Here is a 25,226-nt window from a genome sequence, read left to right as displayed (position 1 = left end):
GCCTGAAAACGTACAAGATCGGACAGCGAAGCCTGTTCGTGTGGTGAAGCCGTGGTTTACACAGATGAAATTCTTATAGCGAATGGTGCGAACACTTAAAGACAGTCATTCAGCCACACAGTCACACTAGGATATTACAAAAATGCTAAAGCAGTATCGAACATAAAAGGAAATGAAAGGGGGAACCTCGTCGCCAACTTTTGTATCCCACCTGGAAGGCGGCGTGTGGATACGAGCAGGAGCAGGAAAAATACTTCGGTACTGCACGTAAGATAAAGTGGTTTACTGGTGCAAAAAACAAGTTAATGCATGGTTACATAACTTGCAATGAGGTGCGATGCTGAGACCCATCATATGTAGAGCAAAGCTGAAGCGAAGTGTCCCAGCCATTTGCTCTTAATCAAAAGGGCAGAATCAGGAGTTGATCTTGTAGATCTCTCCCGCTCTGGCTAGAGTGCGCTGTCGTTGGTGTCTGTTGTAGTGCCAATTTTAGAACTTGTATTTTCGCCGTGGCATCGTTGCTATTGATACCACAGTTCACATTTCAGGAATAAGGGGAAGTTATTGCATAGGAAAAAGAGAGAGAACAAGAACACCATGTGCTGTCAGTGCAGATATTAGAAGTAGGAGAGGAGGTGGAGGGGATAATTACGGTAGTCAAGCATTTCCTCCCTTCTTTTCCTGCAATTTACTGTCCTGGAGTAGCATTAAGGATTATTTTGTTATTTGCATATTACCCCTTATTTTTCCCATTTCGTAATTTTCATGGTCTCCAGATACAAAAATTGATAAAGTGTGAAATTCGCCCTCATATCTCCCTCAACCCCCCTCCCCTCTCCCCCTTTCCTGTTCCCGCCCCCTCTATGGCTCCCGCCTCACTCCGTCCCCCATTGCTTTATGTATGTATGTGTGTGGGTGTGGGCCTGGGCGTGTGCGTGTGTGGAGGTGGCAGGGTGTGCACATGTACATGTGCACGTGTGTGCGGCGAGTCGCACATGTACTGGAAGGATGATGAACAATTACGCTGTGACACTGTACACTTCTTAGGTGACTGTAGCCTAGGCTCTCATTTTTTCTTCTGTTTCTTGTTATCTGGAGTTCTGTTAAGCTAAATAATTTTATTTAATTTTTTTCTTGCAGATGGTTTCATGGCAAGATATCACGAGATGAAGCAGAAGCCCTCCTTTCACCAAAAGCTGATGGACTCTTTTTGGTACGCGAATCTACCAACTTCCCTGGAGACTATACATTGTGTGTCTGCTACCAGGGTAAAGTTGAGCACTATCGTGTGAAGTACAAGGATCATCAGCTGACAATTGATGATGAAGAATTCTTTGAAAATCTTGCTAAACTCGTAGAGGTGAGCAGGCGTACATTTAACAAGTTTTATGTGTAGTGTTTTTGCAGTAGATAATATAGCGTATAAAAGGCAGGGTACTTAGTCACATCTTCTTCTTCATCATCATCATTTTGTGCAGATTTAGAAAAAAAATATATACCACACACACATTTTGAAAAAACAAACTTCACAGCTTGAGATGTAATGTTCACTTACAGGGATAGATCCGTGTAGTTAGCAATGACATCTATGCATAACTAATAATCTTGTGAATTCTGGGCAATTCCAACAAAGAGAGAACCTCATTCTTTATATTGGTGCTGAATAAAACTACTAAAATTTCATATGCTGTGAATGAAGGCTAAAGAACGTTTCCTATTCACTGCCTCTTGACAAGATCTGAAACAGTGAAGCTACAAGTCAGCTGCGAGATACATTTATTTATCATTGACCACTTAACAGTGGCATAGGTTTGGACATTAGAAATACAATAATTTTTATAGTGAAGTTATTACACATTTTTTAAGTAATATTGTTAAAAACTAATGTCAATAATGTTTATTTCAAATAATTTTGTTGTCTTGTAAAGTGGATATTTGAGTAACTGATTTAAATGCCTTAAAAATATTATAGGGCAATGACCGAACAGGTATTTGAAGTTTATTGAAAAGTTTCAAACATGTTATTTTCTGTGAGTTATAGCCTTTGTGGCAATCTCAATATATCTTAGTCCATTTTGCCTCTAGTATTGTGAGGGTGTGTGTTTAGTCTGGTGTCAAACTAATTATAGTTCCTTTTGACATGAAACATTGTTTTGTAGGTATGTAGGTTAACAACAGACAATATCTTGAACTTGATAAAGATGGGAAACAGTGTTTCTGAGGTCTAAGTTTGCTCATTATTTTGCATTCATACTTTTTCCCCACAATTTCGCAGACATAGCAGCATGCCCACATGCCAGTATGCCGCAGGAAATTTGTGATTGAAATAGACCAAAATATGTCACCTACAGGTGTTCATTAGTGACTGCATGTCAGTTTTCATGCGAGATAACACACTGATGGTATTATCTTGCAAACATAGCTAATGTGTTCCTCCCAATTTAATTTGGAATCAGTGTGAAAGATTAAAAATTTTACTGATTTATTGTCCACAGTTGTAGTTAACCGTATAATTAGTTCCTGTGTTTTATCAGGATTACAAAGGAGTTCATTAGAAGAAAACCGCATCATTGCTGGTTCTAATTTTTTGGTGTTGCCTGATGGAATGTATGGTGTCGTGGAGTGTTCAGAGCAGTGCTATGTCTATTGCATAACACATTACTGAATTTTCTCCTACATGGTGAGGTAAATCATTAATTCCAACGATGAACAGAAGAAGATATAGGACACTTGTCTGTCTGAACTCTCTTCAGTGAGGAGTATATGTTTTTACTGAGACAAACTGTCTACTGATGTATAGATATGATTTGATAATGGCTAAATATAGGTTACGTATGCCATAAAATTCCAATTTTGCAAGTAGGATGTTAAATGTTACACTGTCAAAGGTTTTGCTGAGATCACAAAATATAACTGATACTAGAGTCTAATTTTCAAATGCAGTTAACACCTGGTTAAAACCTTCAGTGACAGCTGTAGTGGTATTTTTACCACGTTTCAATCCATCTGTCTGCTGGAGAGGAGATTACGCATTTCAGAATAATTATTTAGCTGGTTGTACATTAGAGAGTAAAAAAATTTTGAGAAAACTGAGGCAGTAGAAATTTGTCCAGTAGGCTTGGGGTAGATACTTATCTCCATTTGTAAAAACTGATATCACTTTAGCAGTTTGGCATGCTTCAGGGAAAACTCCAGATTCAAAAAACATATTAAAAATGAAAGAAATAGGTTGATAGAGAAGATATATTATTTATTCCATTACATAATTTAAGAACCAATAACAGTCCGCACTTTACCCGCAGCTTTAGTTCAATATTGACAAAGCTTTTATAAGTGTGACAGTGGAAGGCATACCTCCTGTGTGACACTGCACCAAGGTGATGTAATGCAAATATGCCGTTATGCTTCACTTTGTTTTTCAGGTTACTCACTGAGGTTAGGAAGTAATCATTTACTTCATCTGGATCCAGCACTGCATCTTGTGTGCGGATTTGGAAATTTTCTTGGTTGATAACATCCCATGCTGCTTTGCATTTGTGGGAACAGCTTCTATGTAATGTTCACAAGGACGTTTTTGGCTGAGGACATTTTGTCTTTGATTAAGAGTGAAAGGTTCAGATTGATGCTAGAGTCCTGGTGCAGCATGCAGCTTCTGTCTGTTGTGAAGGTTTAGTATTAATTTTTTAAAAGAAAATTTTTGTAAATTCTCATCACCAGTTTTGTAAAGGCCTCGGCACTACTGCTGTGGAGGCCAAGTTGCTACTGTTGTCATGATAGGCCGAGTTTGTGAGTTTGTGAAACGGCTTCTGGTGCAGTACACCGCTACGACAATTTCTCTCTGCCACTATTACACAACTATGCCCCAGGATCAGGTAACAGGATAGGAGAAAGAAGGTTCTAAAACACTTTAACAAATTAGTAACAAAGTCACATAAATGAGTTAAAGGTTTACTTACCTTCGTGACTTGTCGAACAAGGAAGTCTGCAACACTGCATGTAATATAACACAAAAACACCCTCAGTGGCTAAGTGCATATAATCATAGGTGAACTTCTTAGTACATAGCAAATGCAGTTTGACAGCTGTCTGTTCACTTCTAAGAGTTCACTAAAAGACGTTCCCCGTCTAAGTCAGTCCTGGACGATGATCTACAACTAAGTGGACGAGAGCTGCTCTTCTATCTTCTGGGTAGGCTTCTGTCTGTTGTCGTCCGGTTATTGGCGGATTGTACTTGGCCAGAAATTGGCTGAGGCGAAGTTGATATCTTCATCGTCTGCACTGCCCGTGGTGCTGGTGAACTCGTGCAAGTGGCAAGTCTACGGCACTGGCACCAGCTCGCATCTTTACGTCCGTGATGCTTTTGCTCTGGCTGCGTCTTGTTCGGATGATACAGGAAAAATTGGATTCTTTATATTTTGATTATCATAAAAGAGAGATAGACATTTAAGAGAGTATACTGTGCAAACCACCGTGAGGTGCATGGCAGAGGGTACATCACATTGTACCAGTTATTAGGGTTAGGATTATTCTATTAGGATTTAGGATTATTCTAATCTTATCCTCGCGATCCCTACATGAGTGATGCATAGGGGTTGTACTATATCTCTAGAGTAATCATTTAAAGCCATTTCTTGAAACTTATTTAATAGACTTTCTGGGGATAGTTTGTCTGTCTTCAAGACTCTGCCAATTCAATTTCTTCAGAGACACTCTCCCACAGGTCAAACAAACCTGTGACCATTTGTGCTGTTCTCTGTATATGTACAATATCCACTGTTATTCCTGTTTGGTCAAGTCCAATACACTTGAGAAATATTCTAGAATGGATTGCATAAGTGATTTGTGAGCAGTCTCCTTTGTAGACTGACTGCACTTCTCCAGTATTCTACCAACAAACCAAAGTCTACCAGCTGCTTTACCCACGACTGAACCTATGAGATCATTCCATTTACACCCAGGTATTTGTATGAGTTGGCCAATTCCAACAGTGACTCATTGATATTATATTCGTAGGAGACTATGTTTTTTTCGTTTTTGTGTAGTGCAAAATTTTACATTTGTGAACCTTTAGAGCAAGTTGCCAATCTTTGCACCATGTTAAAATCTTATCAAGGTCTGACTGAATATGTATGCAGCTTCTCGCAGGTAGTACTTTATTGTAGATTTGTAGATAACTGCATCATCTGCATAAAGCATGATTTTATCATTAATATTGTCTGCAAGGTCATTAACATACATCATGAACAGCAAGGTCCCAACACACTTCCCTGGGTCACACTCGAAGTTACTTCTACATCTGATGATGACTCTCCATTCTAGGTAATATGCTGTGTTCTCCCTACCTAAAATGTCCTCACTCCAGTCACAGATTTCACTTGATATCCTAAATGGTCATATTTTTGACAGTAATTGTAGTTGTGGGGCACTGAATCAAATGTTTTCTGAAAATCAAAAAACACTGCATATACCTGGTTGCCCTGAGCCAAAGCTTTCACTATGTCATGTGAGAAAAGTGCGATTTGGGTTTCACGTGATCAACGTTTTAGAAATCCATGCTGGTTGACATTGAGGTGGTCATTCTGTCCATGATACATTATGTCTGAGCTCAGAATATGTTCTAGCATTGTACATCAAATCGAAAACAAGGATATTGGATGGTAGTTTTGTGGATCACTTCTGCTACCCTTCTTGTAGACGGGTGTGACCTGCGGGTTTTTCCCAGAACAGAGCATGGTTTTTTGCTAGAGAGATCTACGATAGATTATAGTTAGAAGAGGTGCTAACTGATCCCCAAATTCAGCATAGAATCTGACAGGGATTCAGTCGGGGCCTGGAGCTTTTCTTCATTTTTAGAGATTTTCAGCTTTTTCTCAGCACCTCTGGCACTAACACTTATTTCATTCGTCTTTTCAGTGGTACGAGGGTTAAATTGGGGCAGTTCCCCTGGGATTTCCTTTGTAAAGGAACATTTTAAAACAGAGTTAAACATATCAGCTTTTCCTTTGCTATTTTCAATTTCAATTCGTGTCTCACTCACTAGGGACTGGACACTAACTTTGGTGCCACTAACAGTTTTTACATATGACCAGAATTTCTTTGGGTTCTGCGAAAGATCACTTGACACTATTCTGCTACGATAGTCATTGAAGGCATCATACATTGCTCTCCTGGCAGCCAAACACATTTCATTCAGCATCTCACGATCTATATCCTACACTTTCATTTTACACCTGTTGTGCAGTAATCTTTGTTTTTTTAGAAGTTTCTGTACAGTGACTGTATACTATGGAGGTTCTCTCCCATTATGAACTGTTCTATTGAGTACATATCTATTCATTGCATGGTCAACTATTCTTTTAAACTTGAGCCAGATTCCTCTACATGCTCCTGACTCATGCTGAGATATGACACAACTGATTTTTTTAATCTACTTTATTGAACATACATATCTTTCTGCTTGTATTAGCTGTTCTTTGTATTTTGGTAATCATTGTTACCACAACTGTGTCATGGCCACTGATGTAAAAGTAGCTGCAAAGATGGGTTTGAAAGATTGTAAGTAATTATACAGCAACTAAAACTACAGACTCCATTGACACACAAATTAAGATTTTGAAACCTTAGACCTTGTCGATATAAATTAATATGTAGCTACAGGTATTTCTCAAATTCTTGGTATCTTATTATATTACTAACTAGGAAAAATAAAATTGTTAACAGTAGGATGTGTGCAAAAATATTACTGTTGTGCAAACTGAATTTGTTGTTTACAACTGAATTCTCCAGTCTAGTCTCAACAAGGATATCAACAGTTGTACATAAATGATCATATATTTTATACATAATAATTATCAAAATACGGAAACAAGCTCTCACCAAAAGACACAGCTCACCTAAAACAAAATAACGTGTGAGCAGTCTGAAAAAAAACTGTTAGAAGGTAATGAATGTGACAGGTCTGTTCCATTTTCTTGTTAAAAGTATTTGGTTTTTTGAAAGTTGGAGAAGTCAAATGAAAAGGATCAGTATTCCATCTGATTCTGTTTTGCCTAAATGTTTTCATTATAATTTGATTTTAATATTAATAGTGTTAAAAAGGAGAAATAATAAGAATAAGCCATATTGTCTTAAACACAGAATACCGATATATTACCAGTATTTTGCATCAAATAGGGTTCTACATCAGTAAAAAATGGAACTATAGTTATTAGGACTAGGATTTGAATCCTACTCTTACTCATTCTTAAAGTTTTTCACCTGTGAAGTTCCCACCAATCTAGATTTTTGCTTCCCATGAAACGTCATTTTCATGACACTGTGTGAGTACTTTACTATGTAGTTAGTACTAGCTGTTTCAGCTATAAAAACACTGGATCAGCTGTGTTTATTATAAGTGGGGCCCTGTCCCCCACCCTTTCCTTAGTGTTATTCAAGAGGTTTTAGATACAGCACTATAATGGTAAAATTTGCAGTTTTGATACCAGTATGGGGAGTTTCTTTGGGGGTGAAAGGGAATACAACATTGTGCTAGAAGTTTTGGCCTACATATATTGCTATATATTTCCCTATTTTTTAGAAAATGCTTCAACAACAGTCCTTTCACTGGACTTGCCTGTCCAAGAAGCCTTAAATAGCATTAAGAAAAGTAAAACATTGCATTTAAAAAATGGCATTTGTTTAGTAGAGCAGTAAAAAAAGTGTTAAAGAGTATTAAACATTCAATGACACTGTCACATGATGAAAACCTTTGTGCAGTATCTTCCTCAACTCTTTCAGTGTATTGTTAACTGTGATCACATCAAACATCACACCCTATTTATAGGCAGAGAGGACAAAATGTTGAATGTATTCACTTTCTGCCTGTCTATGTAGTGGGCACTGTAATGTTTCTGAAAGTTCATGGGTTTGTTTCCAGGTGTTCTATCAAGTTGTTGTTTCTGTTAAATGGAAACAACTTGATGGAACACCTGGAAGAACACCATTAACTAGTCACACTGAGATAACCCTAGGATCACATTTCTATCAGTTTGTTTCACAATCTGTGAAAATGGTAGTGGTGGAAGTCATTGAAGCTTAGTATCATTTATCGGAATTGCTGCAATATAGTAACTCCTTTATTTCATAAAACCAGTGCAGCTCACATTGAAAAATATTGCAGGTATTAGAGTGTAAGAATAAAAATATTCACTTCTCCTGCTAATCTGAAAAACAGGAAGAAATATAGAAACAAAGAACGTGGAGATTGTCTGTAGTTGTTCAGCATGGACCATGAAAGAAATAATTTTAAAATCATTAATTGATCATTATATAATATGAATATTTGTCAGTTTTTCATGAAGATGGTACTGAAAATTTTAGAATTATCCATTGGAGCACAGTTTATTGTGTTCATGTTAGGGGTTTGTCATTCTGTGAATATATTAAAAGATTACCAGAATAACATACATTTATGATAGTATCTTGCAAGGCTTCACCAGCATTTGGAGGGGTAACAAATGATGTCATGAAAACCTTAAATATACTGATATTCTGTCTATGTGAAAATAGTTGAACAACATTAGATGCTTTTTAAAACAAATTATGATTCAGTTTATCAGTTGATAGCCACTGTCAGTGTGGATAAAAATGTAATGCCTGTTTATAGCTTTTGCTTCATTTTACTCATATTTTGGGTTTTTTGTGCTCTTGTATATTTTGTTGTTGTTTTTTCACTACAGTGCATGCCACTTCAGTAACTTACAATAGAACAAAACAACTGATGAGTTAGGGTGGTTGTTCCAGCATTATGAGCAAGATGCTGATGGGCTGTGCACACAACTTACAAAAAGTCTGCCAAAGAAAGGAAAGCAAGAATTCTGTGTGGATCCCAATGCTTTTGTAGCTGCTGGCTGGGTGATTCCTAATCATGACCTGGAGGTAAGAGTGTGTTTTGTAATTCATAGTATATCTATTCAGAACAGTGAAACAAGTTTAAGGAGTGGGGCTCTTTTCAGAATAACACTTCGTTTTTTCTACACTTTCACACAAGGAATAAGAGTGTAATAACAGTGTAATTTATTTTTTGTTGAAATGCTCCTTGAGTGATTGCATAGGTAAGTTTCCCTGTTATTGTGTTAGCCAAGATTGATACAAAGTGCATCACAAACTGTAAACGCTTTTGAAAGTTATCGTAAAAAATTATTTTCATAGCTTCTGGTAAAACAAAATTTTCCAAATTGTGGATACATTAATCATTATTGCATTTCGGAGTATGAATCGAGAGAGATTCCTTACTTTACAACAAAATGTCTCACTGGATTTCTGCATGCATCACTGAAATCTCTTCACAAAGTGGGTCCAGATTATGTAGTGTGTGTGGTGGTACATGTTCTCTTTCACTGTCTCTTGTTATACAAAACTGAGTGGTTTCAGGTCTGGTGAATGTGCAGGAAACTTGATTGATCCCATATCCATATGTACTATCTACTAGCCATGTACCTATTGATCAAGACACACTTGTATATCCCTATATTATTGGGATGAGGTCCATCTTGCTGCTAATTACTTTTCATTTCATGAATGGAAGAGAGAATATAATCAGCTAGCATTATCGTGAAGTTTTCTGCTGTTGCAGTACAGTCAAGTGGAAAGGCCCAGCGAGTCCCCTAGGAGACAAACTGCACCTCATAATCACACCAGGCATTTTCACAGACTTTTCAACAGCACTGTCAAGATTGTCTTGCACCCAATGTGCACCATTACCCAATTGATAGTGCCATTAAGTTTGCATTGTGCTGTCTGTAGATCCTGGTTCATATTCACCATTCTCTGAACCCATCCACAAAATTCTACACTGTGATTTTTGTTGTTATCATTTAGCTGGTGCATCAGCCTGCTTCTCTGCAGAATGTGGTGGACTATACTAACAGTTAGACCAATCTCATGTGAACCTTGCCTTGAAAATGTTTGTGATGAATGCTGTAACAGTTCCAGCATCACATTCGAGGATTTATCATTGGAGCCATTTGAGGTCACTTTGATGGCACGTCACACACTGTTCCATTGACCTTGAATTTGTATGATAGCTGTGTGGTTGTTAACCTTGTTGGTGAATGAATCCCATATTCATGTCTCTGCTGTCTCTGAACTGCAGCAATATTCTCAAACTCTCAGTACCACTTATAACAACAGGCCTCTGCAGTTCAATGTTCAAATGTATGTCCACTATGTTGACATTAGTCTCCTGCCACCAACTGGATTTCTCAGCTAGATTGACATGTCTACTGCCATCTGTGAAAGAAACATATAACTACTTTTTCCCAGAAATGTAACTACGTAGGTAGGAAAATAAATTCTCCATGACACATCAAATTCTGTATGCATTTTTTGTTGACACTGTTTTTGAGGTTCAAGAAACGAGTATGTATCCATACTGTCTTAAAACGCATCATCACTGCCACTGAATGTCCAATAAATTGAGACAAATCTGCTGGTCAATTCTTGCCTCCAGGAGGTAAAATATTTAGCACTGCCAGTAGACATATACAGGGTGAGTCACCTAACATTACCGCTGGATATATTTCGTAAACCACATCAAACACTGACGAATCGATTCCACAGACCGAACGTGAGGAGAGGGGCTAGTGTAATTGGTTAATACAAACCATAAAAAAATGCACGGAAGTATGTTTTTTAACACAGACCTACGTTTTTCTAAATGGAACCCCATTAGTTTTGTTAGCACATCTGAACATATAAACAAATACGTAATCAGTGCCGTTTGTTGCATTGTAAAATGTTAATTACATCCGGAGATATTGTAACCTAAAGTTGACGCTTGAGTACCACTCCTCCGCTGTTCGATCGTGTGTATCGGAGAGCACCGATAGGGATCCAAAGGGAACGGTGATGGACCTTACGTACAGAAGAGACTGGAACAGCACATTACGTCCACATGCTAACACCTTTTTATTGGTCTTTTTCTCTGACACACATGTACATTACCATGAGGGGTGAGGTACACGTACACACGTGGTTTGTCGTGGTTTCCGTTTTCAATTACGGAGTGGAATAGTGTGTCCCCCGACATGTCAGGCCAATAGATGTTCAATGTGGTGGCCATCATTTGCTGCACACAATTGCAATCTCTGGCGTAATGAATGTCGTACACGCTGCAGTACATCTGGTGTAATGTCGCCGCAGGCTGCCACAATACATTGTTTCATATCCTTTGGGGTTGTAGGCACATCACGGTACACATTCTCCTTTAACGTACCCCACAAAAAGAAGTCCAGAGGTGTAAGATCAGGATAACGGGTTGGCCAGTTTATGGGTCCTCCACGTCCTATGAAACGCCCGTCGAACATCCTGTCAAGGGTCAGCCTAGTATTAATTGCGGAATGTGCAGGAGCACCATCATGCTGATACCACATACGTCAACGCGTTTCCAGTGGGACATTTTCGAGCAACGTTGGCAGATCATTCTGTAGAAACGCGATGTATGTTGCAGCTGTTTGGGCCCCTGCAATGAAGTGAGGACCAATGAGATGGTCGCCAATGATTCCGCACCATACATTTACAGTCCACGGTCGCTGTCGCTGTACCTGTCTGAGCCAGCGAGGATTGTCCACGGACCAGTAATGCATGTTCCGTAGATTCACTGCCCCGTGTTTTGTGAAACCTGCTTCATTGGTAAACAGGTAGAACTGCAATGCATTCTCTGTTAATGCCCATTGACAGAATTGCACTTGATGATTAAAGTCATCACCTTGTAATTGCTGATGTAGCGACACCTGAAAACGGGTGAAAGCGGTGACGATGCAGTATGCGCATGACAGTACTTTGACAGTCCACCGGCTCTCGCAATGTCCTGTGTACTCATGTGTGGGTTCATGGCAACAGCAGCTAACACACCAACTGCACCCGCTTCTCCTGTGATGGGCCTGTTACGGACCCGTTTGCGTGCTACGATCATACCTGTTGCATACAGTTGGCGGTAGATGTTTTGCAATGTGCGGCACGTTGGATGCTCTCTGTCCGGGTACCGTTCTGCATACACCCTGCAGGCTTCAGCTGCATTTCATTGACACTCGCCATAGATGAGTATCATCTTCGCCTTTTCAGAGTTCGAATACACCGTGGTCACAGTTCCTACAACACTACACTATCACAGACGTCTGGTAACTCGGTGTACTACAGTTGGTCTGCGTGCGGAGACGAATGCAGAATAACAATAGCACCAAGTGCTACAAGCGGACACTGCGACAGCTAGACCAAACCACAACAGTGCAGTACAGCCACACTCGTAAACACAGTCGTCATCGTAAACATGTCCCTGCAGACGCTGCTTGCCGACCGTGGCCCGTGTTTGTTACAACACGCAACTGAACGTCGGAGGTTTCAAGCATCAACTTTAGGTTACAATATCTCTGGATGTAATTAACATTTTACAATGCAACAAATGGCACTGATTACGTATTTGTTTATATGTTCAGATGTGCTAACAAAACTAATGTGGTTCCATAAAAAAATGTAGGTTTGTGTTAAAAAACATACTTCCGTGCATTTTTGTATGGTTTGTATTAAACAATTACACTAGCCCCTCTCCTCACGTTCGGTCTGTGGAATCGGTTCGTCAGTATTTGATGTGGTTTACAAAATATATCCAGCGGTAATGTTAGGTGACTGTATAAGTTAATAATGAAAAGCTACATATCTTTTGGAACTAACAGTTGTCTCCTTAGATTTTTTAGATTAGATTAGTTTTTCGTTCCATAGATCCGTAATGAGGAGATCCTCGTGGATGTGGAACATGTCAATATTTTTAAGCTGAAATAACAATACTAATAGTATGAGTATATACATCTTTTTTTAAGCTGAAATAACAATACTAATAGTATGAGTATATACAATACATCATTTGTTTCTATTAAAAAATTCATCAATGGAGTAGAAGGAGTTGGCCACTAGTAAGTCTTTCAGGCTCCTTTTAAACTGATCTTTATTTGTAACTAAATTTTTTATGTTTTGCTGGCAAATTATTGACGATGAGTGTTCCTCAGTAGTGGACCCCTTTTTGAACTAAAGTAAGTGCTTTTAAGTCCTTGTGCAGATCATTTTTGTTCCTGGTAGTGTATGTATGAACTGAGCTGTTTGTTGGTAAAAGAGGTATATTATTTAGGACAAATTTCATTAAGGAGTAAATATACTGAGAGTAATTAGTATACCCAGTTCTTTGAAGAGGTTTCTACAGGACGTCCATGAATTTACTCCACAAATAATACATGTTACACACTTTTGGACTCTGAAAACTTTTGTTTGACTTGAAGAGTTACTCCAAAATATTATACCATATGACATTATGGAATGAAAGTAGGCGAAGTATGCAAGCTTCTTCATTTTTGTGTCGCCTATGTCTGCTAACACTCGAATTGCAAATACAGATTTGTTAAGGCATTTCTGCAGTTCTGTGGTGTGCTCCTCCCAACTGAATTTATTATCAAGTTATACTCCCAGGAATTTAAGACTGTCAACCTCTTCTATCTGCTCTTCTTCATACCTTATGCATATGCTGGGTGGAAACCTCTTACAGGTTCTGAATTGCATATAGTGAGTCTTTTCGAAGTTTAATGTCGGTGAGTTGGTTTTAAACCATTTATTAATATCCATGAAAATATCATTAGCAGATCTTTCTAGAACTACACTCGACATACTATTTATTGCAATACTTGTGTCATCTGCAAACACGCAGTGAAAAGACAGGGAGAGATTGGAGAAGGATAAAATGGAGGGCAGGTCACTCATAGACCTGGGTATGAGGGATCCATCTGTAGTGATGATGAAGGTAAGAACGAACTGCTGGTTCTGAAATCTGAGTAGTATGTAACTTTTACTTACGTGTATTTGCCTCCTGAAGGTAAATGCAGACCAGCAAATCTCTCATAACTGATTGTCTTGATTGAATTTTCCTTTGTAAATTATTTTTTTAATTGTCTCATTACAGATGCTTTATGCATAAGTTTTAAGCTTTATGTCATGGATGATGAATTTCTGAAATGCATGAACAGTTCAAACAATTGTGAACAACAACTAGGAAAATAAACCTTAAATATTAGCTGTTTGATGTCACCACCTGAAAGATGTAACCTCCTGCCCATAAAATTTTAAAGGTCAGTGGCAAGTAAAGTCATGGTTGGAAAGAATCACCATGAAAATAGGATGGATAGGTTTAGGAAGTCAGTGAAATGACTGTTTCATGATGTCGCCAACAAAAAATTGGTCACCAGTGTTTGCTGCAAACAACATAACATACTGTCTATTAAAAATAATGTAAAATAAAGAAAATGTATGACAGAAGAGTCCACATTGGATGTTCCTTTGTTGAGGCATATAAAATTTAAGATATTTCTTAAGATTTTCATTCAGTTCAATGTAATGAGTGACTTGGTAGCTCATGTCAGTGGTAAAGTGCCATACTAAAAATTCGAAGGTCATAACTTTGACCCGTAGTCAGTCCTGCAACTTTTATCTGTTGCTTATCACTGCTTTCACCTCTGACAATATTTGTTGTTGTGAAAAAAGCCAAACTGCACTGTGACTCAGAATCCACAATACATTATAGGCCCCCTATAACTGGCTGGGTGATTCAGTTCAAAGGTCGGCAAACCACCTCGGCCAGGAACATGCCTACTAATGCATTGTGGTGCTCGAAACAATCTTTGGGTTGATGACTGCTTTACTTGTTATTCAAAGTGATGACTCCTATAACTGAAAAGCAAAGGTTTATGTAGAAGTACTGAAATGAATAACTATGTTGCTCCAAACCATGGATGGAGAGAGAAACCTGTAACAATATTAGGCAGTAACAATGAACTGAGAACTATGTAACATGTTCACCCTCCAGGTGCACATTTTCCAGTGCCTACTATCATTTTTAAAATGTACACTATTGACCTTTTTCATCTTGTACGAGGGTTGGAACTTTAATAGGGGCAACTATTTATTTACAGCTCATAAAAAATAGATACCTGTTTCAAAGTTTTACTGACCTTCAAAGTAGTCACCAGCATTGTGTATAACCCATTGCCAGCGATGTGGAAGTCATAGGATACTCTTGGCAGTGCCAGTTGTGTTGACAGTTTGAGCAGTGCGGTCTACCGTATTTACTCGAATCTAAGCCGCACTCGAATCTAAGCTGCACCTGAAAAATGAGACTCGAAATAAAGGAAAAAAAATTTCCCGAATCTAATCCGCACTTGAAATTTGAGACTCAAAATTCAAGGGGGGGAGAAAAGTTTTAGGCCGCACCTCCAAATCGAAACAAAGTTGGTCCATCGTAATACAAGACACAATTTAGGTCGAATGAATGATGATGCAGCTACAGTAGTTCGGTTCGAGTCGTAAGCTTAGCAGTTAAGCTTTACCAGGTAGCCATTGCTATGCGTCAGGTGCTCCGTCCATATTTATTCGGGTACCCTTCCTTTCTCACATGCTTCGTCTGGTTTGAATCAATTGCTTATTTTGCTTTGATCTGATAAGTGCCGTTTTCTTTGTTATAGGTGTTTACGTCACTCTAAGCTGAAAATGCATTACTGTACTGTGTCATGCATTGTTTGTCGCATTCTGATAGTGCGTGTTAACGCCTTTCGCCGATCGCGGCATGGCTTGCTTTTGTGCACGCTACCGCCACTTACAATTAAAAAAAAAAAAAGAGAAATCGTCTCATTAGCGAAACAATGGCAAGAGACTGCTATTTGTTGTTACTTACACTGCTGCTTTCTTTGATAATGAATAACAAGAACCAAATAATAGACTGCGTATGATAGAACATGTTTTGAACAAGAGTTAGGCGAAAATTTTTCTCCGTTTGAAAATCTTTGCAGCCGCTTCTTTAGTACATCAAATTCTGCACAGAAATTAGAGTCATCTTAGATTTAAAAATCTAGTCAGTTGCCGTGCTTCATTTCTGACTGTATCACTATTAGGCATAAGAATAATACAAATATAAACATGACACGATATGTATATTCTTCCGCGTTTGCTGTTGTCTCACTCTAGTTTCGTAGTTTATTAGGCAGACAGGATTTAAATGAGATAGCAGCAAACACGAAAGAATACATGGCAAAATGTTTATATCCGTATCCTTTCTTATGGTGAAGAGAATACTGCATGTGATTCACATTTCGTCAGGTTCCTATTAGCAACCATCTCTTCTCACAGCTAGGAAAAAATTCAGAACGTAGAGTTGGCCATATTGACAAACATCCCAAACAGTCTTGCCTGTCGGATTTTCGTAGTACATTAAAATTCTGCTACATTCAAAGATGAACAATACGGAATTTGTAATTAGTTCGTTGGATAATGTATGAAAATGCAGTGGTTGAAACTCAGGGCGGAGAAAAAAAAGCTCGTCTTCCACCTTTTTTTTTAAATTTATTTACTGACGCAGAGGTTTTGGCGCCAGTATTTATCTTTGTGCCTACAAAGCATGCCTGTGTAGTGCTACATATATTCGACGGCAGAAGTTAGTTGCGGCGGCACCTACCAACATGTTCTAGAACTTCCGCTTGCTTTGTACTCGATTCTAAGCCGCAGGCGGTTTCTTGGATTACAAAAACCGGAAAAAAAGTGCGGCTTAGATTCAAGTAAATATGGTATTGCCTGACAAATTTGTAGAAATTCTGAAGCGAATGCCATGAAGTGTTTCTTTCAGTTTAGAAATCTAATTGAACTTACGAGGGCTTAAGTTAGGGGAGTGCAGTAGGTGGTATAGCACTTAGCAGCCCCATTAGTCACGCAAATCAATAACAGCTTGCACTGTACATGCTTGAGCATTGTCCTGCAAAATGATGGCCAGGCTTTGCAGAAAGTGTCATCACTTCTGTTTCTACACCGTTCATTTTTGGAACACAACCTATGACCAGCTTAGAGACAGAAGTAATGACACTTTCTGCAGGACCTGACCATCATTTTGCAGAACTTCATAATATCTTTCCTATCCTTTTTGTTTTTCTCAGTCCTGTTCTCACTTTCTGTTCCTCCTCGATCGATTTGATCATTTATTTCTGTCTTTGGCTGTTCTTTAGTTTTTACCTTCTCTAATCTTAATGCCATAGATCCCCATCTACAACTTGTTGTGGGAGTATGATAGTCATAAGAGGAACGTGTAGACGCCAGCCTCTATAGCAGTTTCCTAAAGACAAAAATTTAAGTGCCACCTCTGGGTGTGCAAACAATGATCACCTCAGGGGACTATGTAAATTCTTGCTATGTACAGTTTTGGTTTCCGAGCTTTTGCTTCATCCATGCCAACAATTCTCCAGACAAAGAGAATAATACATCATCCTCAAGGTGAGCTGCAAATTGATGGTGTTTGGGTCTTTCTGTGGTGAGACAGTCAGTAGGAAGCAAATTTTAGGGCAACTTTTAACTGCTCTTTGTGGAGTGAGAATGAAGCTCACTGAGACAGAATTGTTCCCAGCAGTTACAGTTGGATCTATTAGATAGTATTCGAACCCAATCAAAACTTCTGGAAACCATTTTTCATGAGGTGAAAAGGCCTCAGCAACATGTTGCACGTGACGCTACATTGGTTGTTTCAGTGACTGGTTTCTGTTTCTGGTTATTTTAACATGTTTCTGTCATAATTGATGGCAATTTAGGAGATATTTGGACGCTGTATTCAAAAGCCTTTACTGCTACCTGTTTGGACACTATGTGACTCTGTATTCTGTTAGGAACAATCAGACTGGGATTAAATTCAGCCTCAGTTTTGTAAGGATGACATTCTGACTGACTCATGTGTGGACTATAATTTCGCAATGAATATTTTCTCATACTATAAATTTTCAATGAGAGAAATTAACGAGTTCTGCTTTTAACATGCATTGCTGAAAGCAATGATCAGACTCTTGACAACAATAACACATAGTAGCATGATGTTATAACCATGACCATGGAAACAAGGACTAAAAGCCAGAAAAATTACCACAAAGTTTTCGTATCTTTCTTTATAATGATGGGTGAATGTGAAATGAGGGAAGAGAACATTAGGAGGTTGAGTAGAAGGAGAGAACAGTGGATTCCTCATTCAGCCTTTCATGTGTCGATATTTATTATTGAATACACAGTTGTTTCATTTTGAATTTTTACAATAGCTTTATGATTTATTTTTGTTTTACTTTTTGTTTTTAGCTGAAAGAACCCATTGGGAAGGGGGAATTTGGTGATGTCATGCTGGGTCTCTTGCGGGGTGAGCGAGTTGCTGTGAAAATGCTAAAGGACTCGAGTGAGGCAGCACAGAAAGTTCTTGCTGAAGCATCACTCATGACGTAAGTCTCTAGTCACTAAGAATATCTTCAGAAATGCTACTACCCAAATTTATGTGGTATTTTCTCTGAGTAGATTGTGATAACTTAAACTGACAAATTTTTCAGTGTCTGTCAGTGTAATAGATACAGATTCCATCAGTACAAATATCATAAGAATATAGCTTTTGCTCAGTCAGATTGTGTATGAGCATGTGCACAGTGTTCATAATTTACAGGAGAAGCACACAGATTTAATTTTACACTTACTGTTTTACATGGTGCATTTTGTATTTCATGCACAATAATTTTACTGCTTTGCCCTAATACTGAGGTTAGTCTCTTAGCTTTCGAACAACAATATGTGGTCATCTTGGCTGTTGAAACATACAACTAACATTGTGGATGTTTTTACAGTGACTAGAGGACCACTATTTTAGAAGTTTTGTATAATGTGAGTGTCTCAAGCAGATGTTGGCTGCTGTTATTGTCAGTACAGATTAGTTAAATGCAAACTTACATCTTATAATAAATGTATATTGAGGAAGTTAGACAAGAAGTTACATACACAATTGCATTTATAGAAGTCACGACCAAGGAAGAATACCACGTATATTAAAATCCTATGATTCTCCGTATCACTCCTGCATGTAGACACTGTTATATCTAAAATATAAATGTGAAAGTGTTACTATTTTCATATTGCTGTTTTTTTTTCTTTTCTTTTTTTCTTTCAGTAGTTTCCTGAATTTACAACGTACGATTTTAAATAATTTCCTTACTCATTTGTTTTCTTTAAGGTCTTTGCGTCACGAAAATCTTGTTCAACTCCTTGGTCTTGTATTCAGCAACAAGCTCATTTATCTAGTGACTGAATACATGAGCAAAGGTTCTTTAGTTGACTACCTCCGCTCTCGAGGAAGGTTACATGTGACTCGACGAGACCAAATTAATTTTGCCCAGTAAGTGTTTATAATATTGTACAGAAATTTATGTGATTCACACTATGTGTTAGTAATTTTTGTGATCACAGATGTTTGTAATTCATGTTGTATGTTACAAATTTATCATTTAACAACTACTTGTGGATATTAATATAACACTATAGCATTATAATATATTTGTATATCACTATCTTTATAAAACCCCTGTAACTTTGTACTGCAGTTGAATTTAATTACCAATTTCACGAAGAAAACTGCATATTTTTCAGTTTTGTGGCTGCTGTGTTGTATATCAGTTGGTAATAACCAATTGGTAATAGCAAAAATTGCATATTTTATTTGATCCATCATATTTATTTGGCTGGCAAACACACACGTAGATGCTGCTTTGTAGATTCTGCCTTAGGTTAAAAACTGATATGTTTGTGCAGAATAAGTCGGACATACATTAGTCTAGACAAGTAATCATTCAAATGGTGGAGTACATCTGTGATGCACATTGAGAATTTTTTTTTTGTAAGCATATTTAAGCTTCATAGAAATTCATACAGATAACTTATTTTTCTATATAGTTTCCTGAATGGGAAACACATTTTTCCCAGTGGATAGACAGTTTCTTGATCCCCTTTTTGTAAAATGAATGTGGCTGTGACAGCAGACAGTTGCACATGAACACTTTGACAGTGCCAGTGTCATCAAATCTTTGTCCTCTGATTGCTTTCTTTAGTGGTTCAAACAAATGAAAATCACAGGGAGATAGTCTGGACAGTAGGGATGATGTTCTAGTGTAATCTAAAACAATTCCTGAATTTGAGGTTGAGTTTAGGCAGCTGTGTGGGGTTGAGCACTGTCATCAAGCATGATACCATCTGGTTTGGAAATGTGTGCCTTTTCTGACAATACACATGTTTCATTTGGTCCAAATTTTCCAGTAGTATGCTGGGCTCACAGTGCGATGCTTGTAGAGAAATTCACGAGAAGAACTCCTTTAAAGTAAAAAAGACTAATGCAAGACCTTTACTTGTGAAGAGATGGTTTTTGGCTGTAATGAGTGCAGATTAGTCCTTTTTATGCCATTCCCTGTCTTTTTTTCAATTCTGGGGTGTAGTGGTGCACACTCATTTCATTGCAGGTCACAGTGTGGTGCAAAAAATGTTCCTCTTTAGTTTGGTAGAGTTTCAGTAGCCATTTGTGCAGGCTTGAGACAGTGAAATTTGTACTGTGCAGTGAGAAGATGAGGCGCTCACATTGTGGACACTTTCAAAATCCAAGTTTGTCAGTAATGATCGCCTGAATATTACTATAGCTCATGATAATCTCTGTAGCAATTTCAGCAACTGTTATTCGGTTAATGTCTTCAGTATTCTAACAATGCAAACATCCTCCTCAGTCATGCTGGTCCTCAGGTGATGTCAGTGAGCTGCATTCTCAGCTGTTTGTCATCCTAGTAAAAACGTTTGTGACATGCATACAGTTGAATCTTTCTCAGGCAGTTGTTACCAAACTGTGCCGCAAGTCTTTTCAAAATTTTGGACGGTTTTACGCCACATTGTGATTCTGACTAAAGAAATGGTATGACAATGTTGTAGCTGTGGAGATCAATCACTAGAAATGAAAGCAACAGTAAGCAGAGATTGTGCGTTTCTCCATTTACAAAAAGGCATGTAAAACAAAAATTGCGGTTTATATTTGATTCACCCCTGTAATGTGTGTAATTGGACTCCAAATAAACTATGAAGAATCTATTAATAAATCTCTATATGTTAACTGTTAAAGCGTTCCCAACAAATTTGTCCTTTCTCTAGGGAAGCAGTAATGCAAAAATTATATAAAGCACAGACTGCCCATTGAAACTTAGAGTAAAGAATTCCAAAAATCTCAATATGTTTAACAGTTTGTGGCCATGTTGAGGATATATCAGGAATTGCAGGAGGTGGCATGTAGCCTCCAGGAGCAATCTGTGAGTCTTTTTGATGCTCTGTAAGCTAATTTTCAGAAAAATTTTCCTCTCGCATGATAGTGGCAAGGTGTACCAATACCATTGTATGAACATTAGGTCTTGCAATAAATTACAGAACACTTTCTCTCATAAATACCTTGAACAACTAATTTAATCATCTACAAAAAAGTATTTCAGATATCTTGACAGGAAATAGAACTGATTTTGTAGGAACAGCCTTGGTGAGCACAATATTGTCACTCAGTAACAGTGGCTACAATTGGTATGAGGTGGCATGTGAAGGATTTAAACTTGTCCTGCTTATTCATATGAATATTGCTGTAATGTATTAAAGATAGCAGACTTACAGTATATTTTACTTACCAGATGGTTTTCCTTGATACTGCGACCAGTCTCCGTAAACTGCTTCTTTAAAACACTTTTGTTCTGCCATGGGATAGCTTTCTAGCTGTAGCAGGCTGATCCTCATATGGTAAGTTTTCAGATTCACTTTGATTTATACTAGGTGCATTTAGTCACCAGGATCATGACAATGTTATGCGATTTTGAAGTTGTAAGTATAACATTTTAAAAATGATCCATTACATACCAACCCAGAAAACAAAGCACTTAGGTGCACTTGGTTTAACAACTTGTGCACAAACAAAGTGCTGTATTTACAACTTCATGAACTGCATAACATTGCCATGATCATAGCAGCTAGTTGCACCTGTCTAAAACAGAAAATAACAGGTATTATGTTTGAGTATAATAACTTTTCTGGAAACTAGAAATCTACTCTGTAGGAATCGGCATGGGTTTAGAAAAAGACGATTGTGTGAAACCCAGCTCGTGCTATTCGTCCACGACACACAGAGGGCCATAGACACGGGTTCCCAGGTAGATGCTGTTTCTTGACTTCCACAAGGTGTTTGATACAGTTTCCCAGAGTCGTTTAATGAACAAAGTAAGAGCATATGGGCTATCAGACAAATTGTGTGATTGGATTGAAGAGTTACTAGATAACAGAATGCAGCATGTCATTCTCAATGGAGAGAGGTCTTCCGAAGTAAGAGTGATTTCAGGTGTGCCGCAGGGGAGTGTCGTAGGGCAGTTGCTATTCACAATATATATAAATGACCTTGTGGATGACATTGGAAGTTCACTGAAGCTTTTTGCGGATGATGCTGTAGTATATCGAGAGATTGTAACAATGGAAAATTGTACCAAAATGCAGGAGGATTTGCAACGAATTGACACATGGTGCAGGAAATGGCAATTGAATCGCAATGTAGACAAGTGTAATGTGCTGCGAATACATAGAAAGAAATATCCTTTATCATTTAGCTACAATATAGCAGGTCAGCAACTGGATGCAGTTAATTCCATAAATTATCTGAGAGTAGGCATTAGGAGTGATTTAAAATGGGATGACCTTATAAAATTAATCATCGGTAAAGCAGATACCACACTGAGATTCATTGGAAGAATCCTAAGGAAATGCAGTCTGGAAACAAAGGTACGGGCTTTTGTTGAAGTTTCGAGAACATACCTTCACCGAGGAGTCAAGTAGTATATTGATCCCTCCTATGTATATCTCGCGAAGAGACCATGAGGATAAAATCGGAGAGATTACAACCCACACAGAGGCATATCGACACTCTTTCTTTCCAGGAACAGTACGAGACTGGAATAGAAGAGAGAACCGATAGAGGTACTCAAGGTACCCTCCACCACATACTGTCAGGTGGCTTGTGGAGTATGGATGTAGATGTAGATGTTCCTGTAAATATGGAGGAGCCTGCTGTGACTCAAAAGCTAGCTAATGGAAGTCTTACAGCTTTTATTAAAAAGGAGTGTCCAGTGGATAGATAGATACATAGATAGAAACCATCTGATACTTTAACCAGAGTAACGAGGTCAACAGTCATAATTTTTAAAAGTTTTACATGAAATACGAAAATAGTATTAGTCAGGACTGTAGCAGTTGCTTTGACAGTGGTATTACATTTAGCTTCACTTTAATCTTAGTATGAGAAATTGACAACAGAGGTCACATGCATTTACCTTGTGAACAAACAATTCAGTTTTTTTGGAAGGAATAGCTAGGAGTGAAGACATCACCATACGGCCACAGTACAATAGGGTGTAGAACAATAAGGTTTTCTATTCAGAGAGATATATATCATGTACAACACACAGGTAACCCAAACGTAAAACATTGTTTGTAATAAAGTAAAAGGTGTGTGCTCACTTAAATTAGAAAATATCTATGAACAGTGATTGTAAGTGTAAAGTACATGTGAACAGCAAGCAAAACACAATAATATTGTTTTTGATTGTTGTGGTGAATTTTTGTGATTGTGATTTGGTTTTTATATGAGAGCACTGTTGGGTCATTTTACAAATAAGTTAAAATATTCTTTCGGGTTGAATTCAAACCAACAGTCTATGGACATCATCTTTTGTAACTCGATGGTCTACTACTGTAACAACTGAGCTACCAAATAATTTATGTAAAGAAGGTTAAAATAACAATTTTCACTAAGGATTTAATTCTATTGGATGACACTGTCCTTCCTTGTAACAGTAGGAAAGCGTATTTCGGAGACTTAAAAAATGAAAAATTGAGGAAAATGCAGAATTGATGAAAATGTTAAAAACCACCAAAATATGAGCAAAAACACATGTAATTGGGCATATATGATTAAAAATCACAATCCTCTTCAATATTGCATAGAAACTGTCTATGTGAAGGGTATTAAATGTACAATACAATGTTTATACAACAATTTGTGCTAATGAATTTCATCAGTTCTTAAAAATTCACAAATGTATAACAGCAAGTAAAAGCTCATCAAAAAATTGAAACTGGTTTTTAGGTACAAGGTAATCGAGCTATTTCCTGACAAGCTATGACTACAGATTATATGTTCAAAACAATAGTTTTTGAGAGATCATCCTTTGTACTCAACCAGAAAAAAGCAAAAATTGATGAACATGTTGAATTAAACCAAAAACACAGCAGCTAAGTGGTTCAACCATATGCATAATTGCGAAGATCTTCTTAATGACATACTTTGTCACCATTGCTGTTATTGTTTAATGCTTTTCTTATGAGCCGAACTTTGTATGCTCACCACTGTTAAATTTTTATTCTAGGATTGATGTGAGAAAGAGAGACTTGAAAAAATGAGTTTATTTCCCCAATTGACATTACAAGCTTATTAGAAGGCAGCTCAGTAAAACGTAAATTTGAAAGAAAGCTCAGGTGCTACAGTTTCACTTAATGCCCTCTATCACTGCTGCCATTCTTTACGATCTACAGAGTGATGTGTGTGTGGTGTGAAGTATATACATGAGCAGTGTATGTAGTTGTTGCAACTGTATCATGTCAGATTTGAACATGACAGTCTTTAAAATATGCTATCGCAAAACCCTTGTTCTATTTCCATGTAACATCTCTGGCATAGCACATAATCTGCACGAAAAGTATAGTTGCAGTACTTTTACAAAATGCTTTCACCTGCACTCCCGTCACTGAACAGCCACACCACCTCTCCACACATACAGTAGGTGAGATCATTTTACGTGTGTTAGTATGGTGTGGTGGCTGCGCTGACTATTGGGTGGCTTAAAAAGTCACCAGCCAATAAGAGTTCACTAGCTGGAAATGGGCAACTCAAGAGTTTGAATTTAAAACGTTAGCGATTGATATTGTTGCTGAATACAGTATACTGGAAATACAAGCAAAAAGACGAGCCTGAGTTATAAGCGGCACAAGAAAAGGTGGTGGCTGGGCCCCTTCATCACGTATTGGCTTGGTCTGGAACACTTCACATCGAATGTCGTGTTTTTGCATTACCGCTGAAGCCTAGCAATAGTTGTGCCATAATTGTGCAGTGAAGCTAAATGTTGCAAATTGTGTTGGCTGCACTGATCGTGGATTACATCAGCATTTCCTCTTTCACATTTCCCCTCTCTACAACGGCCTAAAATATTCCCTTAACTCCACCAACACCCATGGTGCAAACCATCTGTCTCTTGTGCCTCTTGTAA

At 37.9% G+C, this 25,226-nt stretch overlaps 1 protein-coding gene across 2 annotated transcripts in view; it reads left to right on the top strand.

Moving 5' to 3' along the window:
- The window catches only part of LOC126412190 (tyrosine-protein kinase CSK), a 234,514-nt gene that overhangs the window by 160,691 nt on the left and 48,597 nt on the right, over positions 1–25,226 (top strand). For both annotated transcript variants that reach the window (XM_050081669.1, XM_050081670.1), the window contains exons 3-6: positions 1,141–1,360; positions 8,782–8,916; positions 18,172–18,308; positions 19,085–19,246. In XM_050081669.1, coding sequence (XP_049937626.1) covers positions 1,141–1,360; positions 8,782–8,916; positions 18,172–18,308; positions 19,085–19,246 — 654 coding nt within the window. The remainder of the gene's footprint in view (positions 1–1,140; positions 1,361–8,781; positions 8,917–18,171; positions 18,309–19,084; positions 19,247–25,226) is intronic.

The sequence above is a fragment of the Schistocerca serialis genome, chromosome 7, assembly GCF_023864345.2.
Source record: "Schistocerca serialis cubense isolate TAMUIC-IGC-003099 chromosome 7, iqSchSeri2.2, whole genome shotgun sequence".
In the NCBI taxonomy this organism is placed as follows: Eukaryota; Metazoa; Arthropoda; class Insecta; order Orthoptera; family Acrididae; genus Schistocerca; species Schistocerca serialis.
The sequence above is the reverse complement of the archived record's forward strand: the minus strand, read 5'-3'. Positions and strand labels throughout refer to the sequence as shown.